The 22,963-nt window shown below is 40.6% G+C and overlaps 1 protein-coding gene across 1 annotated transcript in view; it reads right to left on the bottom strand.

Moving 5' to 3' along the window:
* Positions 1–22,963, bottom strand: part of M1AP (meiosis 1 associated protein) — a 93,349-nt gene that overhangs the window by 19,875 nt on the left and 50,511 nt on the right. The window contains exons 5-7 of the mRNA XM_066377910.1: positions 7,381–7,554; positions 2,924–3,086; positions 1,123–1,264 (exon numbers count right to left, since the gene is read on the bottom strand). Of these exons, the coding sequence (XP_066234007.1) occupies positions 1,123–1,264; positions 2,924–3,086; positions 7,381–7,554 (479 nt within the window). The remainder of the gene's footprint in view (positions 1–1,122; positions 1,265–2,923; positions 3,087–7,380; positions 7,555–22,963) is intronic.

Here is a 22,963-nt window from a genome sequence, read left to right as displayed (position 1 = left end):
GATGGAGCATTGGACTGGGACGTGGAGGACCCAGGTTTGAGACCCTGAGGTCGCTAGCATGAGCACAGGCTCATCTGGTTTGAGCAAGGTTCACCCGCTTGAGCCCAAGGTCACTGGCTTGAGCAAGGGGTCACTCGTTCTGCTGTAGCGCTCCTAGTCAAGGCACATATGAGAAAGCAATCAATGAATAACTAAGGTGCCGCAACAAAGAATTGATGCTTCTCATCTCTCTTCCTTCCTGTCTGTCTGTCTCTATCTGTTCCTCTCTCTGTCATAAAAAAAAAAGAATCTATATGTTTAATTCTGTCTCTTCCATTAGAGAGTAAATTTCTTGAGGCCTTTTCAAAAGGCCTCAGATAATGTCTGTTATGTTAACCATTAACTATCTAGGGCTTAGCATCATGTCTGGCACAGACTAGGCACTCTTCATTTAAATGAACCATAATGTCCAGCACAGAGTTAAGAAGCAAATAGGTTTTAAAATATAGATACCTATGGAAAATTCTCTGTTGCCATTTAAATGTAAAAAAGTCAGGGCTTTTCAAATTTAGTATCATATAATTGAATTCACAAATTATTCTCTATAACAGTGGTACTCAATCTGGTCCCCACTGCCCACTAGTGGGCGTTCCAGCTTTCATGGTGGGCGGTAGTGGAGCAACCACAGTATAAATAAAAAGATAGATTTAACTATAGTAAGTTGTTTTATAAAGATTTATTCTGCCAAACTTAGCAAAAATCTGACATAAAGTACTTGGTAATTATTATTATATGCTTTAACTTGCTGTAACTCTGCTTTATAAATTTTATAAAGTAAAGTTACTTCCCTACTTTATAAATCACCATTACTGTGGAACCGGTGGGTGGTTAGATAATTTTACTACTAACAGAGATACAAAAGTGGGCAGTAGGTATAAAAAGATTGACTACCCCTGCTCTATAACATAAAACCAACAAAAGCATGTCATATTTAATCCACATTTCAGGGTATTTCCCGTTTTTTTCTGGTCTTCTTAAAGATTGAGACAGGTTTGGGAACAAGGCAGGGTTAAGCTAACTACTTTTCTGTGGTTAGTACCTTAACAATCTTCCTTTTTTTCACCTGGGGACACAGATACTCACCAGCAGGCAGTGACACAAAGCATGGAAATGCTGCTGATTTGTCTCCAGCTCATCCCAGTCTAGCTGCCAACAGCTTGTGGGTCTGAGGATGAATGGGAGTCCATATGTCACTGATTCACAGATCCCACTGGATTTTAGAGCCCTGGGAAGAGACAATGGTAGTGAAAATCTCCTCAGTAATATCCAGAACCTTGACCCAGATCCACTTAAACTCGGTAAGTCTAGGACTCTATTGTGAAATCCTTTAGGTTAGGGACTGTGACCTATTCATCTTTGTATGGCCAATACCTAGCAAGGTATGTGGCACAGAGTATATTCTCAAAGCTTGTTAATCAATTAAGGAAGCAGACATCATGAAGGCTCAAGACTCTGATGGATATTTCTCTTGAGCTCATTCCATTCCAAGTGACGTCCCTGGGTACACTCTCAGAATATCTGTGCTACAGTAACCATATAACACAATAATAGTATGCTAACCATCCTCATGTCAGTCCAGGCTCTTCTATGGTGATGTGCTCATGGAGGGAGCATCTAAGAAGAGGATGCATTTAAAAAGGTTCCTAGCAGCATCTGTGGTCCAAACCCATGGATAAGCTTACTTAGATATCTGTGCATGGGCACTGTGATAGGAACTAAGAAGCAGTAAATAGGTTGTAAAATAAAATTTACAGTAAAAGTGGCTTTTGCCATCATTACTAATTCTATCTTAGACTTGTTCCCCTGGAAGCAGGAATTCTAAGACTCAGAGCAGTGATTTTTAATCATTTTGCCATAAGGATTTTTTTTTTATGTGTGACAGAGACAGAGAGAGAGAGAGAGAGAGAGAGGGAGAGACAAGGTCAGACAGACAGGAAGGGAGAGAGATGAGAAGCATCAATTCTTCATTGTGGCTCTTTAGTAGTTCATTGGCTGCTTTCTCATATGTGCCTTTACTGGGGAGAAGGGGCAGTTCCAGCAAGGTGAGTGACCTCATGCTCAAGCCGGTGACCTAGGGCTCAAGCCAGTGACCTCTGGACTCAAGCCAGTGACCATGGGGTCATATCTATGATCCCATGCTCAAGCCAGTGACCCTGTGCTCAAGCCAGGTGACCTCTGGGTTTTGAACCTGGGTCCTCTGTATCCTAGTTCGGTGCTCTATCCTCTGCACCACCGCCTGGTCAGGTGCCACAAGGATTTTTAAAACATGTAATACCTGAATATTTAGTCAGGGGCACTGGCCTCTTTTCTCTTAGATGTCAAATAAAAAAATTGCAACAGCCAACAAAACAATAACCATCCAGTGTGAATGAATCAAAATCATACCAATATTTTTTGTAAAATTGGTAAAAACTTATGTTTTTTGGTGTGCTGCAGAATTTTAGTAATTAGTTTATGTGTGCCATGAGACAAAAATGGTTGAATGTCACTGACTTAGAGAAATGAGAAGGCAGGGGAAGATCTTATTATGTATCACTCACTCCTTGGAGGCCAGATCTTTGTTCTGATGTCTAAACACAATAAGTATTCAATAAATATTTTCTGTTGATCTTGTTTTTCTCTGTATTCAGAGACTTTTGGGATTTCCAAACCCCATGCAGACCTCAGAGTGTCTACAGAAGCACATCTCTAGCCTCTGCTCATCTGTCTCCATGTGCTGAGAAGCCTGACCGTGCTCTATCAAGGCCATACCTGTAGGTGCTGATTTAGACCTGATTCCTGCGTGCCTGACACTTGGGGGTGTCCTCTATCCCTGGACTTTCTGGTCATGGATCCCGTAAGAATCAGCATTTACATGGATTGGGGAGGTTCCCATGGACCATACTTGATCACATGGAGCTTGTAATGAGAGGCTGATGATTGGGAAGCCATCTGGTAGAGTGTGCTGAAGTCTCCTTTGGGGTCATCCATTTTCAAGGAGCCATCAGCTGTGCCAGGGAACAGGGATGGGCTGAGAAGTCGCTCCTGGAGATCACATTTCAGACACACTATAATAAAAGACAGCAATGGGTGAAGGATGGTTATCACAAGTTCCCTCGGGCTATGTAATTCAGATACAACATCTGCCACCCACTCCACCTCCACCAGGCAAGTAAGGGTTGGGAGAAGGCAAGAGGGTGGAAAGCAGAAAATATGATTGGTTTGGCAAGGCAGAGTGGGTCTGGAACCTACAGTATTGATCTACACAATAGGTAACTTTTCCAGGTCTGACATGATTTCTATTTGTTTCACTTCTCAGCTGGCTGAGTGGTTGCCCCAGAGAGAGAGGCCTGACTTGGGATTCACCCTGAGAGGAACATGTGTGGAGGAAGCAGCTAACACTATAATGTGCAGAGGCCCTTTGACATTCACACAGGAAACCTTGCCTCTGTTATTGCTTCCCTGTGGCTAAGCTTTGGCAAGTCTACAGTCCCGATGAGAGATGAGCAGGAAAGCAGAAGTCAGGCAGTCAGCTGACAGCTACTGTTCCTCTGTGGACTCTTCTCGGGATATTTGGTGGCGGGGGAGGAATAAGTTCCTGAAATAGTTTGTTTTTAAATTCCCCCCAAAACCCAAAGCATAGAACCTTTTGAGCCTGGGAGCATCACTGGCACCAGACCACAGTTCTGAAGGGGCTTGGCCTCGGTCTGAGTTAGCATCAAAGTATATTGCTCCTCTGTAAGCGTCTGCTCCAGCAGGTATAGTCCTATGCCCAGTGTGCATGTTCTCTTGCACTAAGCTTGAATCCTTGATATTACAAAGTCTTTCAATAAAATTTATGCCAGGTTTGAATACTGTTAACAAGCCTATGACTGTACAAATGTTGAGTCCTTGTGAGAAGGTTCGTATTTGTTGTTCAAGGTTTATGAAATGACTATACTAACTTGTAAAATGAGGTAAAAACAAAAGTAGAAATAATGTAGAAAAATAGGATGTCAAATAGACTAGACGTCGTGTCCAGTGGGCCCTCTGGGTTCAGCAGTTAGACCTGGATATTAATTCTGGGTGAGGTGCCTCTTGTGTGTCCCAGAGCCCAGAAAGTCAGTAGAAGGAACTCTGCCTAGGACCCCAGCTTCCCCTCATTCCTGTATCACTCATTCATTGTTGGGTCCCTGGGTTTTAGGACTGGACAGATGTATTCATCTGGTTGAGGTTCTCAATTCCGATTGAATTAATCACCTAGGTAACTTATAAAAGATATCGATGTCTGGACCCTATCTCACATCAATCAAATTAGGATCTCTGGGGACGAGGCCCAGATGTTGGTATTTTTAAAAAGTCCTTCATGTGCCTGACCTGTGGTGGCGCAGTGGATAAAGCGTCGACCTGGAAATGCTGAGGTCGCCGGTTTGAAACCCTGGGCTTGCCTGGTCAAGGCACATATGGGAGTTGATGCTTCCAGCTCCTCCCCCCTTCTCTCTCTCTGTCTCTCTCTCTTCTCTCTCTCTCTCTCTCTTTGTCTCTCTTCCTCTCTCTCTCCTCTCTAAAAATGAATAAATAAAAATAAAAAAAATGGAAAAAAAAACTTAAAAAAAAAAAGTCCTTCATGTGCAGCCAGGGCTGAAAACTATGGGAAGAGTAGTCTCAGCAGAGCAAGTGTTTCAATGTCGGGAAAGCTGTTTTAGCAGACCTTGGGTCTAGAACAAGAACAATGCATGGGGCTCACCATCCAGAACCGAGGTAGCAGACTGCAAACCCAAGAAATGAGAAAAGACACTCATCTGAAGCTACTGTATACTCTGTCCATCACAAGGAAGCCTCTGAGGAAATCATCTATAGATGGGGTGAAGGGCCTTAGGCAGCTACAGAAGCAGGTGGTGTGGGTAGAGAACCTTATAAGGAGGAGTCAAAGTGAACATCTGAGGGGTAGTCCTCAAAGGATTCTATAGCAGGAGAGCTCAGAATTTTTGTTATTTTGTTTCCATTTTTAATTTTTTTTTGGTAATGAGCTACATTTTTAGAAATTCACGTGTGTAACAATGCATCAGCTTTTTAAAATAATGGATAACTACAGTATGGTCTTTATTACGGTTGCATAAACTCTTAGGTGGGTCATACCCACCACAGAGGAGGTCTACTTTCCTCAGACCTCACTTCAACTATGTCTGAGCATCTGGATTCCAGTGAAGTCCTCCCCAGCAGAGAGCTGATGAGTCTGTATCTAAGTTCTACCATGCACTGTAAAGACTTGCGCATTGCAAAAATGGTTGCAGATGAAGACACACACTTGGGCTCTGGTCCTAGTGCTGAAAACCATGGAAAGAGAGAGGGCAAAGAAGAGACATTCTCAATAGTATCATGGACAAATGCTGCACAGCAGTAGAACAAAAGGTTGGTTGCAAGAGCTCCTGGCCTTTGAGGTCCCTTGCTCTCCTAATAAGAAAAGTAAATTTAGAATTCACTGCCAGCACGAGGCAGGCTCTGTCATAGGTATGCGTTGCAGCTCTGGAGGCAGATAGACCTGGGTTTGATGGATATCCTCTGGGATAAGAGTAGACAAATGTAAAAAAATATAGACTTCTAATCCTAAGGGTAAGAGCGGGCTCTGGAATTGCCTGGCTCCAAATTTTGGCTCTGCTGTAAATTATCTGTACAGCCCTAGGGAATGTTTCATATCTCTAAGTCTCAGTTTTCTCATCTGTAAAACAGAGATAATATTGTATTTAATTGATTTTATTTATTTATTTATTTATTTATTCATTCATTTTACGAGGGGGGCAGAGAGAGAGAGAGAACTGGGGGGGGGGGGTGGAGGATCAGGAAGCATCAACTCCCATATGTGCCTTGACCAGGCAAGCCTAGGGTTTCGGACTGGCGACCTCAGTGTTCTAGGTTAATGCTTTATCCACTGCGCCACCACAGGTCAGGTTTAATGGATTCTAAGACACATTTTCTCCCTCACATACTAACATCTCTATATGTCTTACAATCGCCACTGGCCAGGTACATACCCTTAACCCTTACATACTACTCTAACCTGAAAAGCTCTCTCAGTACAGATAATATTTCTATGTGATAAGAAAAAATTGTGTCATGTTTAGTTGGCAGTGTTTTTCTTTCTCAGTGGTACATAAAATAATAGTGTGTCTGACAATTGATAGCATCCTAGATTCAATGATATATGGCAACATTACATGCCTCATGATGTGTGAAGATGAAACGAGATAATACAAGGAAAGGAGTTAACATAGTGTCTGGGGAAAACAGATAAGAAGTGGATTCTGGAGGATGGGATAAGGAGCAATTTATACTATCAGCTTTGAACAAATGTAGTAGAAAAGAGGTCCTGGAAAGATTTTACACTCAAAGGAAAGACAGATTAAAATGCAGGTAATTTGTCCAAGGTATCACAGCCCTAGTTTGAAATGTGGATCATGGGGGTGGGAGGTAGAGATCCAATGGTTATCCCCAGAAAGAAAGAACCAAGGTGTATCTTTCCCATTGGGGCCAGGAGTCTGTACCCATTTTCTCACTGAATTCCAACTCCCAAAGACACACCTTGGTCCTTTCTCTTTGGAGCTGGGCCCTAAGGAGTCAGCTTTTCCAAACTCGGTGTGGCTGACTGTACTGCTGGGCCCACTTGCAGGCTCTTGCCACCCTGGGTCCTGAGCCAATCTTCAGAGAAGATGGAGACAAAAAAAAAATGACCTTGCTCTTCACATCTAGTGGGACCTGGAATGAAGTATCACTACCAGACGGAACACCTTCCAGGGCCATGTCTAAGACACTGGATTGATCTCTTGGTTTTCATAATTGCCAGAACATGCTTTGTGAATGTGGTCTTAGGCCACTAGCTGTCCTCTCTGGAGCCTGCCTTGTTAGTTGCTTTAGCTCCCCGCAGTCTGATGTCTCCCTATCCAGAAGGCCTCTATTTAATCTTGGTTTAGTCTTCATTCTTTTCCTCCACTCACAGGTCCTGTTCATATCCCTGAGGTGCCAGCATGCCTCAACTTATAATGTCATTAAGATCTACTGCATTAAAAATGAAAAACTTGAGAAAAATATATGAACCAGTGTATTCTTATGAAGTATAGCTGCTGCCCGATTACTGAGGTGTCTAAGTCTTTGCCTCTAAACTAGCCATCCCTTGCTGTCTGGGCTTAATTATATTCAGTTTTTGAACTGGTCAGTTTTTATAAATTCTTTTCTTACTCCTCCTGCTTACACTGGACAACATCATCTAACCTCCCCTAATTCCTAAACCTCAAGTACTCTGTATTCTGATGACTCATCAATCTAGAGTCCTAATCCTAGACTAGGAGAATCATGGCCTATATAATATGTATTTTTGGGAGTGTGTACTTGGATTATCTCTGGCTCTTGAAATGCTGCTGAAAGACTGTGAAGGAAGAAGAAGATGGACAGGTTCTCGGTCTGTTCCACTGTTATGAAGCCAGGCTTTGAAGAAAATCTCCATGCTGACAACATCATTGTCTATTGTCTGAAGGTCAATGTCAGTTCCCAGAAAAACACTCTCTGCAGAAGAAAGGGAGAGAGTAGTGAAAGTGTTTAATTTTTTAATTGTAATATTTAAAAAATATAAAATTTTAAATGCACCATTTTCCCCCACCCATCAATTCTACCTCTAGATATCTAGCCTACAGACATCCTTGGGTTGTACACAAAGAGACATATGCATGCAAAGGTGTTCAGCAGAGCATTGTTGCAATAACAAATATTCAAAACCCTAAGCTGGAGGCAATTAAAATGCCCACCAATATGTGAATGTTTAAATAAATTATGGCACAATCAAACCAGAATTGTAATGCAGAACTGTTAATAAATCAAATAAAGCTAAATGTACTGACATAGAAAGCTATGAGCTAGTAAGTGAATAAAGTTGTAGAACAGAAGTTTAGTATAAGCTTGTTTAAATAAAAATAAAACTATTAGCCTAAGTACATACATCTGTGCATAAATATATTCTACAAAGGTCTGGAAGGTTACCATCAAACTGCTAATGGTTAGATAGGAGTAGAAATGGGGTAGTTTTGAGATATATTCCTTTTTTACCAGTCATATTTCTATACTGTTTGAATTTTATTATAATCATGTATTTCTCATATTTAAAAAGCATTCTAGAATACAATAACAACAGTAAAATAATACAGCAACGCAAGTTTACTATTTTACTAACAAAGTGAATGGACTTCAGCTTTATAGTGTTGTTTCACAGTGAAATGTATTCAATTAAATGCTTCTGTTATAAAAAATAAAATTTAAAATGACTAAAAGAAGCCCTGGCTGGTGGCTTAGTGGATAGAGCGTAGGTCTGATATGGACATCCTGGGATCGATTCCTGGTCAGGGCACACATGAGAAGTGACCATTTGCTTCTCTCCTTCACCCTTTCCTCCTTTTCTCCCTCTTCCCCTTCCCAAGCCAGTGGCTTGATTGGTTCGAGTGTGGCCCGGCGCTAAGGAGAGCTCCTCGGAGTGCAACAGCTTTAGGAGCTAAAAATAGCAGGTACTCAGTACTGGAGCATTGGCCTCAGACCAGGTTGCCAGGTGGATCCTGGTCAGGGCACATGTGGGAGTCTGCCTCACTATCTCCCCTCCTCTCTCCTAAAAAAAAAAAAAAAAAAATTAAATAAAAAGACTAAAAGACAAAAAAGATGACCTCTCAGGCTCCACCCTCTGACACAGATTATACATGTTTGTTGTAAGCGTAGTGTATCTCACAAGTGTGATTAGCAGTCAAGAAGACAGGGGTGGGATGGTGGAGTGTGATTTGATTCTAAATATGAATGAGTGGAGCTGGTTGGTAGATGAGGAGGCATTGCTGGTCTACTCCCTGTGTTAGGAAACAGCAGCTCAGGATTTGGAAAAGTTTGTCAGTAAAAGCCAAATAGAATGTAGTGGAGGAACACAGAGAGAGGAAATGAAGCTAGAGCTGGAAAAAACCTGAAGAGGAGTGCCTTCTTTTTTTTTTTTTTTTTTTTTTTTTTGCCTGACCATGAGGTGCTCTCTGAAATTCTTTTACAAAGGGCCTAAGAAAAGCCAGTTGCTCCAATGAATTAACTTCTGTGTATGACTCATGAACCCCAGGGAGAAGGCTGGGTTATTTCTAGAACGGCATTCCTGAGGACAAGTATGCAGAGGTGGCAGACTCTCTACAGGGAACAAACGGCTTCAGTCCAGAGTGCTAGTACCCACACGGGGGAGGTGTGGTGAGACTTTGATGACTTCGCGTCTTAGTTAACGACTTATTCTGTGGCTAGAAAGTGGCACTAAAAGCATTTATCTTCGACCAGTGTGAAAGAAAACCTACCACCTTCTGTGAATAGCTATAAGGATTCATTAGCTGACTAGTTATTACATTTATTTCTTTAAGAACTTTTATTTATTATGTATTACATAGAAGATTAAATAGCACATAGGGTATAAAGATGTATGATACTCTGTGCTCTTTTGAAGTTTATAAAGCAATATATTATATATATATTTAAAAGGAATAATTATTGCAGTTATAAAGAAACATTATTCCTGACCATTCCTCCTTAAACTACTAACTGCCCCATATGTTTTAGGGTACTACAGTGATAAATATGAAGTCAATATCAAAGAAATATCCCTTATAAGTAAAGAAAAAGGTTCTTTAAAATAATTTTTTTTTATAGAGACAGGAAGGGAGAGAGAGATAAGAAGCATCAACTCATAGTTGTAATACCTTAGTTGTTCATTGATTGCTTCTCTTATGTACCTTGATGGGGGGGGGGTATCTCCAGCTGAGCCAGTGACCCCTTACTCAAGTCAGCAACCTTGGGATTATGTTGATGATCCCATGCTCAAGCTGTCAACCTCAGGGTTTTAAACCTGGGACCTCAGCGTCCCATGTCAATGCTCTATCCACTGCGCCACCACTGGTCAAGCAGAAAGGTTCTTTACACAAGCAAAACAAGAAATAATTTAATTTTTTGAGCCTGAATTTCACCTTGAGTGACATACGTAAATGACTAAACAGCTTATTTTCAGGGAGGCAAAATAATGATTTAAACATAAGGAGGCAGATACAGAACTACAGAAATGGAGTTGAGCAAAGAATCTCAGAAAGCAGAAAGGATAATATTGCTTAGAGTTCAAACAACAGGATTTAGGAAAGGAGAAATAAGTGCTTCATTTTTTTCCCCCCAAGGAAAGGGTAGAAGAGTAGAAACTCCTCCCATGGGCCATATAAGGAGACAACCCAAAGTTATCTCCCAGAGACAATCTGGACGTAAAAATAGAGGTTTCCTCAGGTAATTAAATCATAAAATCAACACAAGAGTAGTGAGTTCCATTAAAAATAGTGACCTTAAAGAAAGAAGAATGGTTTACTGACCAGAGAGAGATTGGTCTGGAGCCTATAGATGGTACTGGCTTATCCAAAGAATGAATGTGACCCCTAGAAGGGGAGAAGGTTGACTGGAAATGGAGGATAAAGAAGGGGAGCAACAGGGGCATGCATTGGCAGCACCCATCCAGAGTGGCTCAGCGGAGAGGGCATGCTGGTTCTGTGATGTGTCCCAATGGCAGGATGTGTTTGTCAGGTCTCTGCTCCTCTTGGTGATGATGGTGGTTATGACTCTCCCTCTAAAATATTCTAGCTTGTACTTTGGTTTTGAGTTTGATAAGGTGAGTAGTCTATCTCTGAGAGGGTGTTGACAAAATAACTTTCTGATCCTGCAAAGCTGAAGAACCAAGCCTGAAGCATGGCACCTCTATGAAGGACAATGTCAGTCTTCCATGCGCACATCCATCAATGTTCCTAAAGTTCTTTCTCAACCTACAGGGTCTTGGGAGAGCCACAGAGCAGAGCTTCATTCTTTGAAAAAGCTCTTGGCCATGCCAGTTGGCTTAGTGGTAGAGTGTTGGCCCAGTGTGTGGATGTCCCAGGTTCAATTTTCCATCAGGGCACACAGTAGAAGCAACCATCTACTTCTCTACTGCTCCACCTCCCCCTTTACTCTCTCTATCTCTCTCTCTCTTCCCCTCCTGCAGCCATGGCTCCATTGGTTCCAGTGCATTGGCCCAGTGCTAAGGATGGCTCTGTGGAGCCTCCGCCTCAGGTACTGAAAATAGCTCAGTTGCGAGGTTGGCCACAGATGGGCAGAGCATTGGCCCCAGGCAGGGGTTGCCAGATGGATCCTGGTTGGGGTGCTTGCGAGAGAGTCTGTCTCTCTGCCTCCCCTCCTCTCACTTGGAAAAAGAAGGGGGAAAAAAAGAAAAAGAAAAAGCTCTCACGTAATTCCCACTCAGATACTGTGCTTCAGGTTGGAGTTGGCAGTTTTGCAGGCTCAGAAAGGAAGACAGTTGCATTGACCAAGCTAACAACTCATACGGAAAGCAAAACCACTAGAGGGAGAACTTCTTTTCCATTTTCTGTTTCAGTGGTTCAAGCATTCCTTTCCTTGTGCCTGAGTCATAGCAGTAACGGTTTAGCTGCTCTATCAGCCTCCATTTCTTCTCCTCCAGTACTTATGTACTTCTACCAGTAAAATTTTCTAAAACATGGTTTCATCAGACCCTACCTTTGCTAAAGAGTATATCCTACTTTCCTGCTGTCTTCTTTATTCCCTTCACTCATCCTATACAACTGGTACTACTCCTTATTCCTCCTTCCCTTTTTCCGTGATGGCTCATAGGATTCTTCTCATCTACACCTGTTAAAATCCTGTATTCCCATCCCCCACAGGTAATTCACATGGAGCTGAAGCTTAGCAAATGTCTGTTATGTTAAACAATAAATTAAACAACTGCTCCCTCCTCCTTAGCTCTCATTACTTTTTCCTGTAACTCTTCTGCTTCAAGTAAGTTAGTCTCCTTACCACATGACTTCCTTCCTTCCTTAGTGCTTTTATTGCTCTGTCAATCTATGGCTTGCACCTCCCCCAGAATTCAACTCAGAGCTGACTTTATCCAGGAAGCCATGCTTAATTATATCCTCCTTTATTTGGGTTTAAGCAGTACCCCCTGGGTATTTGTGGGCTTCATTTGGTCAGCACAAATTATACTTGTTAACTGGTTTCTTCTGAAGGGTTTTCTCTTCCTAGGAGTTAATTTTTTTTTTTCCATTGGTGAGGCAGAGAGAGAGTGAGAGAGAGAGAGAGAGAAGCATCGACTTGTTTCATTTAGTTGTGCATTCATCAGTTTCTTCTTGTATGTGCTCTGCTTGGTGATGCTCTATCCACCAAACCACCTGGCCAAATTTTCTGTGACTTTTTGATACATGGTGGGGTATAGTAGAAAGACCAGGGCTTGAATCGTGACTTGAAAGTTGTTAGCCATGTGACTTTGGGCAAAATGGGATAGCACAACCTATCTCAGTTCCAGTGAAGCATAAGAAGTGAGATGATCTATGAACGGCATGGCGTTTTTTCCCTTTACTCTCATCAACAAAATGATTTGCTTTTACAGGACAAGAATGTGCTTTCTTTCTAAAACTTTTCCCCTTATCACCTCCCTTGGTGATTGCTTCCTCCCTTCTACCAACATACATAAGAACACCAACACTTAGTACTGTGTTCCTCATAAGTACAACTAAATGTGCTAAACCTGGGGAAGGGGGAGGAGACTTCTCACTTCTCAGATGTTGAAGAGCAGCTCCCCACACTGACTAGTAAGCAGGACCCTGGGCACTGAATGAGCCAGGTCCTACTGAGGGCACGAAGTAGAAAAGGCTACCAGAGGGAGTGTCTGGGTGTTGAAGAGCAGTGAGGAAGCCTGGTTCACTGCAGCCTACCCAGCAGCCAGCAATTAATTCAATTTTTGGACTTACCCTGCCCCCCTGTGGCCACAAGCAGTGACACTCTTCACTGAGCTCTTATTTTTTAAAACCACTATTGCTGCTTCTTTATTGTACTTTTTGGGAGGTTTCTGTGATGTTATCTTTCAACATTTAAACTGTTTTTAAAAAATCATCTGCCTTATTTTAAATACTCATCAAAAAACAAAACAAAACAAGACAAAATTTCTTGTTCTTGGTTTATTAAAGCTTCCTTTAAAAATTTAAAAATTAAAACCTGTGGTGGCGCAGTGGAATTGACCTGGAATGCTGAGATTGCCGGTTCAAAACCCTGGGCTTGCCAGGTGTAGGCACACATGAGAAGCAACTACTAAGAGTTGATGCTTCCTGCTCTTCAGCTTCCCTCCTTTCTCTCTGTCTCTTTCTCTCTCTCTTAAAAAATCAATAAATAAATTAAAAAATTTATTGGGATTACATTGGTTAATAAAGTTATGTAGGTTTCAAGTATACAGTTCAGGGGTCAACCTTTTTATACCTACCGCCCACTTTTGTATCTCTGTTAGTAGTAAAATTTTCTAACCGCCCACCAGTTCCACAGTAATGGTGATTTATAAAGTAGGGAAGTAACTTTACTTTATAAAATTTATAAAGCAGAGTTACAGCAAGTTAAAGCATATAATAATAATTACTTACCAAGTACTTTATGTCAGATTTTTGCTAAGTTTGGCAGAATAAATCTTTATGAAACAACTTACTATAGTTAAGTCTATCTTTTTATTTATACTTTGGTTGCTCCGCTACCGCCCACCATGAAAGCTGGAACACCACTAGTGGGCGGTAGGGACCAGGTTGACTACCACTGGTACAGTTCTATAATACATCATCTGTATATTCTATTGTGTATTTATCACCCAAAGTCAAATCTCCCTCTGTCACCATATATCTGACTCCCTTTCCCCTTTACTACCCACCTCCTCCTTTCCCTCTGGTCACCACCACACTGTTGTCTGACTATGGATTTTTGTTTGTTTGTTTGTCTTATTTGTTCATTTGTTGTTTTCAGTTTTATATCCCACATGTGAGTGAAATCATATGGTTCTTGACTTTTTCTGTCTGACCTTCTTTTGCTTGGCATAAACTCTTTTTAAGCTTTTCTGGAAGGACCTCAATAATGAGAAAAACTAAGAAATCCTAGTCATTGAAAATAAGATAATGCTTAAAGCAGTCCTTCTTAGAAATCAACCTAAACTCAGAGTTATAAAATTGAAATGTGTAAATTTTAAAATGGGAGAATTCAACACTATAACACATACATCTGCATATATAATGACTGTATTTCTCTCTTGACAAGAATGTCTAAAGCAGAGGTCTGGGAAGAGGGTGTTCCTGGCCAGTTGTGTACATTCTCCACAGTCCTGCAAAGGCCCTGACCTATGTCTTTCCAAGTGACCCTTATATATCATATAGCTTATTCTTGGGCATATCATGAATGGGTTTCAAGGGTTCTTGGAACCCCCAGAAATTGTATACAATTTCACCTGTATGTGCATAGATATTTCAGTGAGGTGGTAGAAGGGGATGATAGGTCCTTAGCTTTTACCAGATTCTCAGAAGAGCTCTATAACCTCAAAAATATCAAGAACCAAGACAGAAACAATGAAATTATGGTATCTTAGCCTCCCTGGGTCAGGTTACAATCAGGGCTGTCTACTCTCTGAATACAGGAGTAGCTGCAAGATGTTAGTAACCAGGTTAAGTAATCACAGCAGACAGAGCTTGCTCAGGAACAACCACGCAGAGCCATTCAATCACTGTCCTTAAATCAACAACAGCACGAGCATCCTCTCCAACAGGTAACAGTGTCAGGGGCTGTCCAGCTTGTCTTTCATTTGCCTCACTTATGGAAGTGATGCTTGAACCCTGGGAAAAAGGAGAAGCCCCTTAAAAGGAGGGGGTGGGACAGTGGTGATTATGGCAATGTGGAGTCTGCTGAGAAGTGAGTGCAGGGTTCACCAAGGGGTGACCATCTTCTTGGGCCCCAGTCTGTAAGTCAGTTTAAAACATCACTAGAACTGGATGAAAGAGAGAAAATTTATTTCCTAGACCTTTCCTTAGGAAGAATACTGTTTTCATTCAGTCATTTAATTTTATTCTTTCATTTAATTTGTCATTCAAGTAATTATTTATTAAGTGCCTCTGTGAGCCAGGCACTGATAGGTGTCAACAATGAAGTTGGAAAATTCTCTGCTTTCGTGGCTTACATTCTAGTTCAAGAATAGACAATAAATAAAAAAACCCAGAAAAACAATTGCAGATAATGATAGATACTATGAAGAAAAAGAAAGCAGGATAAGGATATGTGTGTGTATGTTTGTATGTATGTGTATGAATATCTACTTTGACTGGCCAGTGTTCTAAGAAGGTGATAGTTCAGTAGAGAGTTAAACTAAGGAAAGGAAACATGAAAACATCTGTGGGAATATTGTTCCTGATGGAGAAATCAGCAAGATCAAAGGTCCTGAGGTGGTAATGAGCTTGGTATGTTGAAGGACTAGCAAGAAGGCTAAAATAAAATAAGAAAGGAAGAGAGGACTGGCTGACAAGCTGCTGGGGTGAAGGATGAGACTCCTGCAAAGAGGCATGCTCACCTAAAAACAGGTAGTCACTACACTTGCTTCTAAGAAGGGTGGATGCCTTTATTGCAAGGCTTTGGCTTTGCACAGGAAAGTGTGCAAGATTGGGGTAGGGAGGAGCCAGCATTACTTCTTTTCTCTTTCTCTTTGCAGTTCTTGACTCCCAAGCAATTGTTGAATTAGTACTTTAAAAATATTTGTTTGAAGCTCCTGGACAGTGGTTCAGGGGATAGAGTGTCAGCTTGGCTTATGGACTTCCCAGGTTTGATTCTTGGTCAGAGCACATGAGAGAAGTGACCATCTGCTTCTCTCCCCAACTCTCTCCCCCTTCTCTCTCTCTTCTGCTTTCATGGCCAGTGGCTCAGTTAGTTTGAGCATTGCCCCGGGCAGTGAGGCAAGCTCGGCTGATGGGGGCATGAGCCCCAGACAGGGTTGCCAGGTGGATCCCAGTAGGGGCACATGCAGGAGTCTGTCTCACTATCTCCCCTCCTCTCACTTAAAAAAATTATATATATATTTATATTTATATTTTTAAAGGTGTGCCAAACTATTAGTTTGTGTGGGATGTCCATGTGTCTCTGCCCATCCTCCCACACATGCTTTTCTGTTTTTTGGGGGTGTTGGGCAGTGGTGGGAGGAGGGGAGAGGAATCTGGGAGCCCCATGGGCAGAGCTCAAGCAGAGACCCCTCAGCTTACAGTGGATATGTGTCTTTCCAGCCCTAGTCAGATAGATACCCAAGGAGTTTTACAGGACAGGGGTCAAGTTCCTGCAGCCTAAGGTGGGCTAAAAATAAAAACAAAACAGAACCTCCCTTAAAACCTTGACTATTAACTAAAGAATGAAATACTAATGATTCACAATGAATGATTTTTTTCAATGTTTTATCTCCAGGAAACATTTTTTTCTTTCTTTCTTTTCTTGAACTGAACTTGACATGTAACATTGAGTAAGTTTAAGGTGTACAGCACATTGACACATTTATATATTGTAATATGGTTGCGGATGTAGTGATATTTATCACAGTACATAATTATAGTACAATGTTATTGTCATTATGCTGTGCATTAGATCTTTAGGGTTTATTTACTACTCACTACAAGTTTTACCCTTGAACACCATCAGTCTTAGCCCCCCACCCTCCAGACCCCTGGTAACCACCATTTTACACACACTCTCTCTCTCTCTATTTTCTTTAACAGTTTTAACTTTTTTAGATTCCATACATAAGTGACATATAGTACTTGTCTTTCTGTCTGACTTATCTCACTTAGCATAATGTGCTCAAGGTCTACCCATGTTGTCACAAATTGGAAGATATCTTCCTTTCTCATTGCTAAATAAAATTCTATTGTGTATATGTACTACATTAAAAAATCCATTTATCTGTTAATGGGCATTTGGGTCCTTTCTATGTGTTGGCTATTGTGAATAGGGCTGTAATAAACATGGTAGTGCATATATCTATTCAAAATCCTGTTTTATTTCCTTTGGGTATATACCCAGAAGTTGAATTGCTGGATAGTATGATAGATCTATTTTTAATAGATTTCCATATTGTTTTACATCATGGTTGGACCAAATTACATTCCCACCAACAATGTACAGTTAGCCCTGCAACAATGTGGGGTTAAGGGTACTGAATGCCTTCCTTAAAAGTCTGCATATAACTTAAATTGGTCCTCTGCATATGTGGACACCCAACTGCCAGTTGACCTTTGAACAATTTGGGCTTGCAATGTGTGGGTCAGTTAAAAAAAATCCACATATAAGTGGACTTGTGTAGTTCAAACATGGAGCCATGTTTAAGGAGCAGCTCTATAAGTCTTCCCTTTTCACCACATCTTTGCCAGCACCTGTTGTCTCTTATCTTCTTTTTTTAAAAATAATTTTTATTTATTTATTTATTTTTACAGAGACAGAGAGAGAGAGAGAGAGAGAGGGATAGACAGGGACAGAGAGATGAGAAGCATCAATCATTAGTTTTTTGTTGCGACACCTTAGTTGTTCATTGATTGCTTTCTCATATGTGCTTTGACCGCGGGCCTTCAGCAGACTGAGTAACTCCTTGCTGGAGCCAGCGACCTTGGGTCCAAGCTGGTGAGCTTTTGCTCAAACCAGATGAGCCCGCGCTCAAGCTGGTGACCTCGGGGTCTCGAACCCAGATCCTTCCGCATCCCAGTCCAATGCTCTATTCACTGCGCCACCGCCTGGTCAGACTCTTCTTGATGACAGCTATTGTACCATGTGTGAGGTAATATCTCATTGTGTTTTTATTTGCATTTCTCTGATGATTGGTGATGTTGAGCATCTTGTAATGTGTCTGTTGGCCATTTTAATAATGTCCTCTTTGGAGAAATGTCTACTTAGTTCTTCTGCCCATTTTTTAAATTGGATTGTTGGGTTTTTTGGTGTTGAGTTGACCAAGTTCTTTATTTATTTTGGATATTAATCCCTTCTCTGATACATGGTTTGCAAAAATATTCTCCCGTTCTATAGGTTGTCTTTTCATTTTGATAATTTCTTTTGTAGTGCAGAAGCTTTTGAGTTTGATATAGTCCCATTTGTTGATTTTTCTTTTGTTGCTTATGCCCCCAAAATTATTGCCAAGACTGATACTAATGAGCTGCTTCCCAACATTTTTTTTCTAGGAGTTTTATGATATCAGGTCTTATGTTTAAGTCTTTGACCCATTTTGAGTTAACATTCAACTATAAGGGATGAAAGGTTAAAAAACTTCCTTCCAAATGTCTTCACATGAACATTTTAGTCACTAAAAACCAGTGCCCTTTCCTTCTTTCCTCTTTTCCTTTCTCCTTCTCTCCTCTCTTCTTTCCTTCCTTCCTTCTTTCATTTTGTGACATTTTTCTCTTCAATAAAGTATATGCTTCAAGTGTAAAAAAAATATTTTATCTATGGGTGTCAATAACTCTATTTTCATTTTATTGAAAAAAAATTTATCCCACATGTGAAAGAGATTGATCATTACTGACTGAGATATACCAAAGTCTAAAGCACAGTTTGACTTATGAAATGCTAAACTTAAAAGATATTTAAAGTCTTCATTTTCTGCAAAAACCGATTTACATATTTTATATATAAAAAAGCTTGAAGTGTAAATTGCAATGTAAATTTTAAAAGCTGATTGGGAAAAAGTATTTTCACTAAAAAAGCATTAAATCTATTGGAATGGCCCCGAAAAATAGACCAGGGCGTTTGCCTCCTTAATGTCCAAGGGGGCTGAAGGAAAGATTTACTCTGAGGTGAAAACGAAAATAGGAGGAACCAAGAAAGAACATGACTTAGTGAAGAGCAAGGTAGACTAAGGAAAAGTTTTAAAAAGACACTGAAATCAAAGAAAGTCCTAAAACGTATCTTAAACAAAAACAAAAAAAATCTAGACAAACTGTGCAATAATTTTGTGATCCTTTGTATGCATTTGCATTTTTTATACTTTTGGAGATATAACTTCAGGGTATTGAATTCTTAGAATTGGGAGTGGTGTTCAAGAGTAAATGACTATGTAGTTTTGTCAGATATTGTCAAATTCCTCTCCAGAAGGGTTGTACCACTATGCATTCTACTAGCAATGGATAGTCTCACCAATAGAATGTGTTGTCACACTTTTAGCTTTTGCTAGTCGAATAGGTAGGAAGTGGTATCAGAGTGGTCTTATTATGAATGAAGTTAAGAATATTTTCATATGTATAAGGACCATTTAAAAACATTTTGAATTATCTGTTCATGTATTTTGTTAGTTGTTCTATAGGGTTTTTTATTTCATCCCTCCTCATTTTAAAAATTATGTTAGAGATATTAGCGTCCCCCTTTCCCAAATCTAAATTTTAAATACTTTCTCTTAGTTTTTTAGTTGTGTTTTGACTTTATGGTGCTTTTCACCATGCCTAAGACTTTAATGTTATGCAAATCATGTTTATGTAAATCAATCAATCAATCAATCTTTTCTTTATTGTACTGTACTGTGCGTCACAGGTGAAAAGCCTTTCCTATGCTGAGAGTATAAAACTCACCAATGTTTTCTTTTACTATTTAAAAAATACTATTCTTTACATTTAGGTTCCTGATCCATTTGGCATATTTTCTACATAGCTAATCAGTTGTCCCAGCACTTTTGCGAATAAGTCCATCTTTGCCTTAGTGATCTGAGATGCCACCTTTATTCTATGAAAACTTTTATTGCTACTTGTGTCAATTTCTGGTCTTTATTAATCTTTGTACTGTGCTAACTAGTACTCTTCTGCTAGGTATATGATGGGGCTGATTTTGGTTACAGAAGTGGCCAGGTTGTCCCAAACTTAGGTGAGAGCAATGCAAGTCATTTGCCAAGTAAAGTAGGTGTGTGTAGGGTGTGTGTGTGTGTGTGTGTGTGTGTGTGTATGTGTGAGTGTGTGTGTGTTAGGGCATGGGGAGAAAGGAGGAGATAATTTAATCAGAAGAACTTTTTTAAAGTCATAATCTCCTAAATACAGAGAGAGAAATAATGGAGAACTTGAGCTTATCAACCTGAATAGAAGATAGGAGAAGGTGAAAAGAAAGAACCAACTGATCAACAGTGACTAAGGGCTTTCCAGGCTAGTTAGGTTCCAGTACCTAATAAAAAATTGATCTTCCTGTAAATAACGGCTAAACACTCAGGATAATATTAAAACCCCAATTACCCGAGGGTTCTGGAGACTGAATAAATGTAGATTTTGGAGAGGGATTGAAATCTGTAGTAAGTGACCAGCAAGGAATGAGTGCCCCGTATTTGCACCTTTGCCCTGAGGGTGGCCTCCATCACAGCAGTGTGAGGCAGCTACAACTTCAATAGAAAGACTGCTGTCTTTCACAGGCATTACCAGCATAAGGAGCCTGGGGCAAATACAGTTACCAGAGACTGAAAAAGAAAGCCAAGGCATGGAACAACCAGATCCAGAGCACCATAAATTACATATTAAGTCAGCTGACCCTAGGTGAGACAAACCGAAAGCAGCTCACAGTTTAAGCTTAAAGGAGAGAACTGAGATTTGGATGAAGTGTGCACTGTAGGCCATCCCAGGTTACAGTTTGAGTCTAACAAAGTTGACTACTTGTCAAAACAAACACTTTTCAGATTAATATAATAGAGTCCAGAGTCTCCAATGTTATGTGAACACAGCACTCACAAAGTACAATCCAAATGTTTTTGCATGCAGAGTGAGAAAATGCAGCCCAGTCTCAAAGAAAATTATAATCAATAGATGCAAATCTCTAGGTGAAAAAGATGTTAGATTTATCAGACAAGGATTTTATTACTTTATTTTAAAATTTTTAGAACTAAATTTAAAAAATTTTATTTTTAAATTAAATTTATTAGGGCGACATTGGTTAATAAGATCATTTAGGTTTCAAGTGTCCATTTTATGATACATGATCTGTATAATGCATTGTTTGCCCACCACCTAAAGTCAAATCATTTTCTGTCACCATATATTTAGCCCCCATTACCCTTTACAACCTTTTTATCCCTCCTTCTCTCTGGTAACCACCATACTGTAAAATACCATAATATGCTCAATGAGGAATGAAAATTATATTCATAATTAATGAAAATATATGTTCATTGCAGCATTATTTACAATAGCCAAGATTTGGAAGCAGCTCAAGTCCCCATCAATAGCTGAATGGATAAAAAAGCTGTGGTACATTTATACAGTGGAATACTACTTTGCCATAAAAAGAAGGGAATTTACTTTTTGTGACAGCATGGATAGATCTGGAAAATATTATGCTAAGTGAAGTAAGCCGGTTAGAGAAAGACAAGTATCATATGATTTCACTTATATGTGACATCTAACAAACAAAACAAGCAAGCAAACAAACTAACAATAGGAACAAACTCATAAATACAGAGAATAAACTGACAGCTATCAGCAGGGAGGAGGTTGGAGGGCTGGGTGAAAATGGTAAAGGAATTAAGCAAAAAACCCTACAACAAACAAACTAATAGACACAGACAACAGTATGGTGATTACCAGTGGGAAAGGCAAGTAGAGGAAGGTAGAAGAGGGTAGGTAAAGAGGGAGATAGATGATGATGGAGGGAGACTTGACTTTGGGTGGTGAACACACAGTAGAATTAAAAAAAACCAAACAGGCCCTGGCCGGTTGGCTCAGTGGTAGAGCGTCGGCCTGGTGTGCGGAAGTCTCGGGTTCAATTCCCGGCCAGGGTACACAGGAGAAGCGCCCATCTGCTTCTCCACCCCCCCTCCTTCCTCTCTGTCTCTCTCTTCCCCTCGCACAGCTGAGGCTCCATTGGAGCAAAAAGATGACCCGGGCGCTGGGGATGGCTCCTTGGCCTCTGCCCCAGGCACTAGAGTGGCTCTGGTCGCGACAGAGCTACGCCCCAGATGGGCAGAGCATCGCCCCCTGGTGGGCGTGCCGGGTGGATCCCGGTCGGGCGCATGCGGGAGTCTGTCTGACTGCCTCCCCATTTCCAGCTTCAGAAAATTAAAAAAAACAAAAACAAAAAAACCCCCAAACAGATAAGTACCAACAGGGAAATAGGGAATATAAAGAAGAACCAAATGGAATGTTAGAATTGAAAAATATATCTGAACAAAAAAGTTTATCACATGGGTTTAATAGCAGAATAGAGATGAGAGATGAGTGAATTTAAAGATAGATCAAATCACCTGACTGGTGGTGGTGCAGTGGATAGAGCATTGACCTGGGATGCTGAGGTCCCAGGTTTGAAACCCTAAGGTCGCTAGCTTGAGCACAGGCTTGCTGGCTTGAGCCGGAAGGGGTCACTGGCTTGGTTAGAGCCGCCAGGTCAAGGGACATGTGAGAAGCAATCAATGAATAACTAAAGTGCTACAACTATGAGTTGATGCTTCTCACCTCCTTCCCTTCCTGTTTCTCCTTCTCTTGCAACAAAACAAAACGAAACAAAAATAAAAGATAGATTAATGGACTGCTGCCCTGGCCAGCTAGCCTGGTTGGTTAGAACAGTGGTCCCCAACCTTTTTTGGGCCACGGACTGGTTTAATATCAGAAAATATCATATTTTCATGGGCTGGCTTTTACGGTGAAACGGATAAATGCACAAAATGAAATTATGCAACTGGCGTAAAAACTGTGGTATTTTTAAATATAATTGTCGAACTTACGAGACAAGTGTCAAGAGTGAGTCTTAGATGGATGTAACAGAGGGAATCTGGTCATTTTAAAAAAATAAAACATCGTTCAGACTTAAATGTAAATAAAATGGAAATAATGTAAGTTATTTATTCTTTCTCTGTGGACCAGTACCAAATGGCCCACGGACTGGTACTGGTCCGTGGCCCAGGGGTTGGGGACCACTGGGTTAGAACATCATCTGGAACCACGGAGATTGCTGGCTTGATCCCTGGTTGATCCCTGGTTAGGGCACATACAGGAACAGATTGATGTTTCTCTCTCTCTCTCTTCCCCTTCCTCTCTCTAAAATCAATATAATAAACATTAAAAAAAATCAGCCTGACCTGTGGTGGTGCAGTGGATAAAGTGGC

This window comes from Saccopteryx leptura, chromosome 3 (genome assembly GCF_036850995.1).
Source record: "Saccopteryx leptura isolate mSacLep1 chromosome 3, mSacLep1_pri_phased_curated, whole genome shotgun sequence".
Taxonomy (NCBI): Eukaryota; Metazoa; Chordata; class Mammalia; order Chiroptera; family Emballonuridae; genus Saccopteryx; species Saccopteryx leptura.
This window is presented reverse-complemented; position numbering and strand designations above follow the sequence as displayed.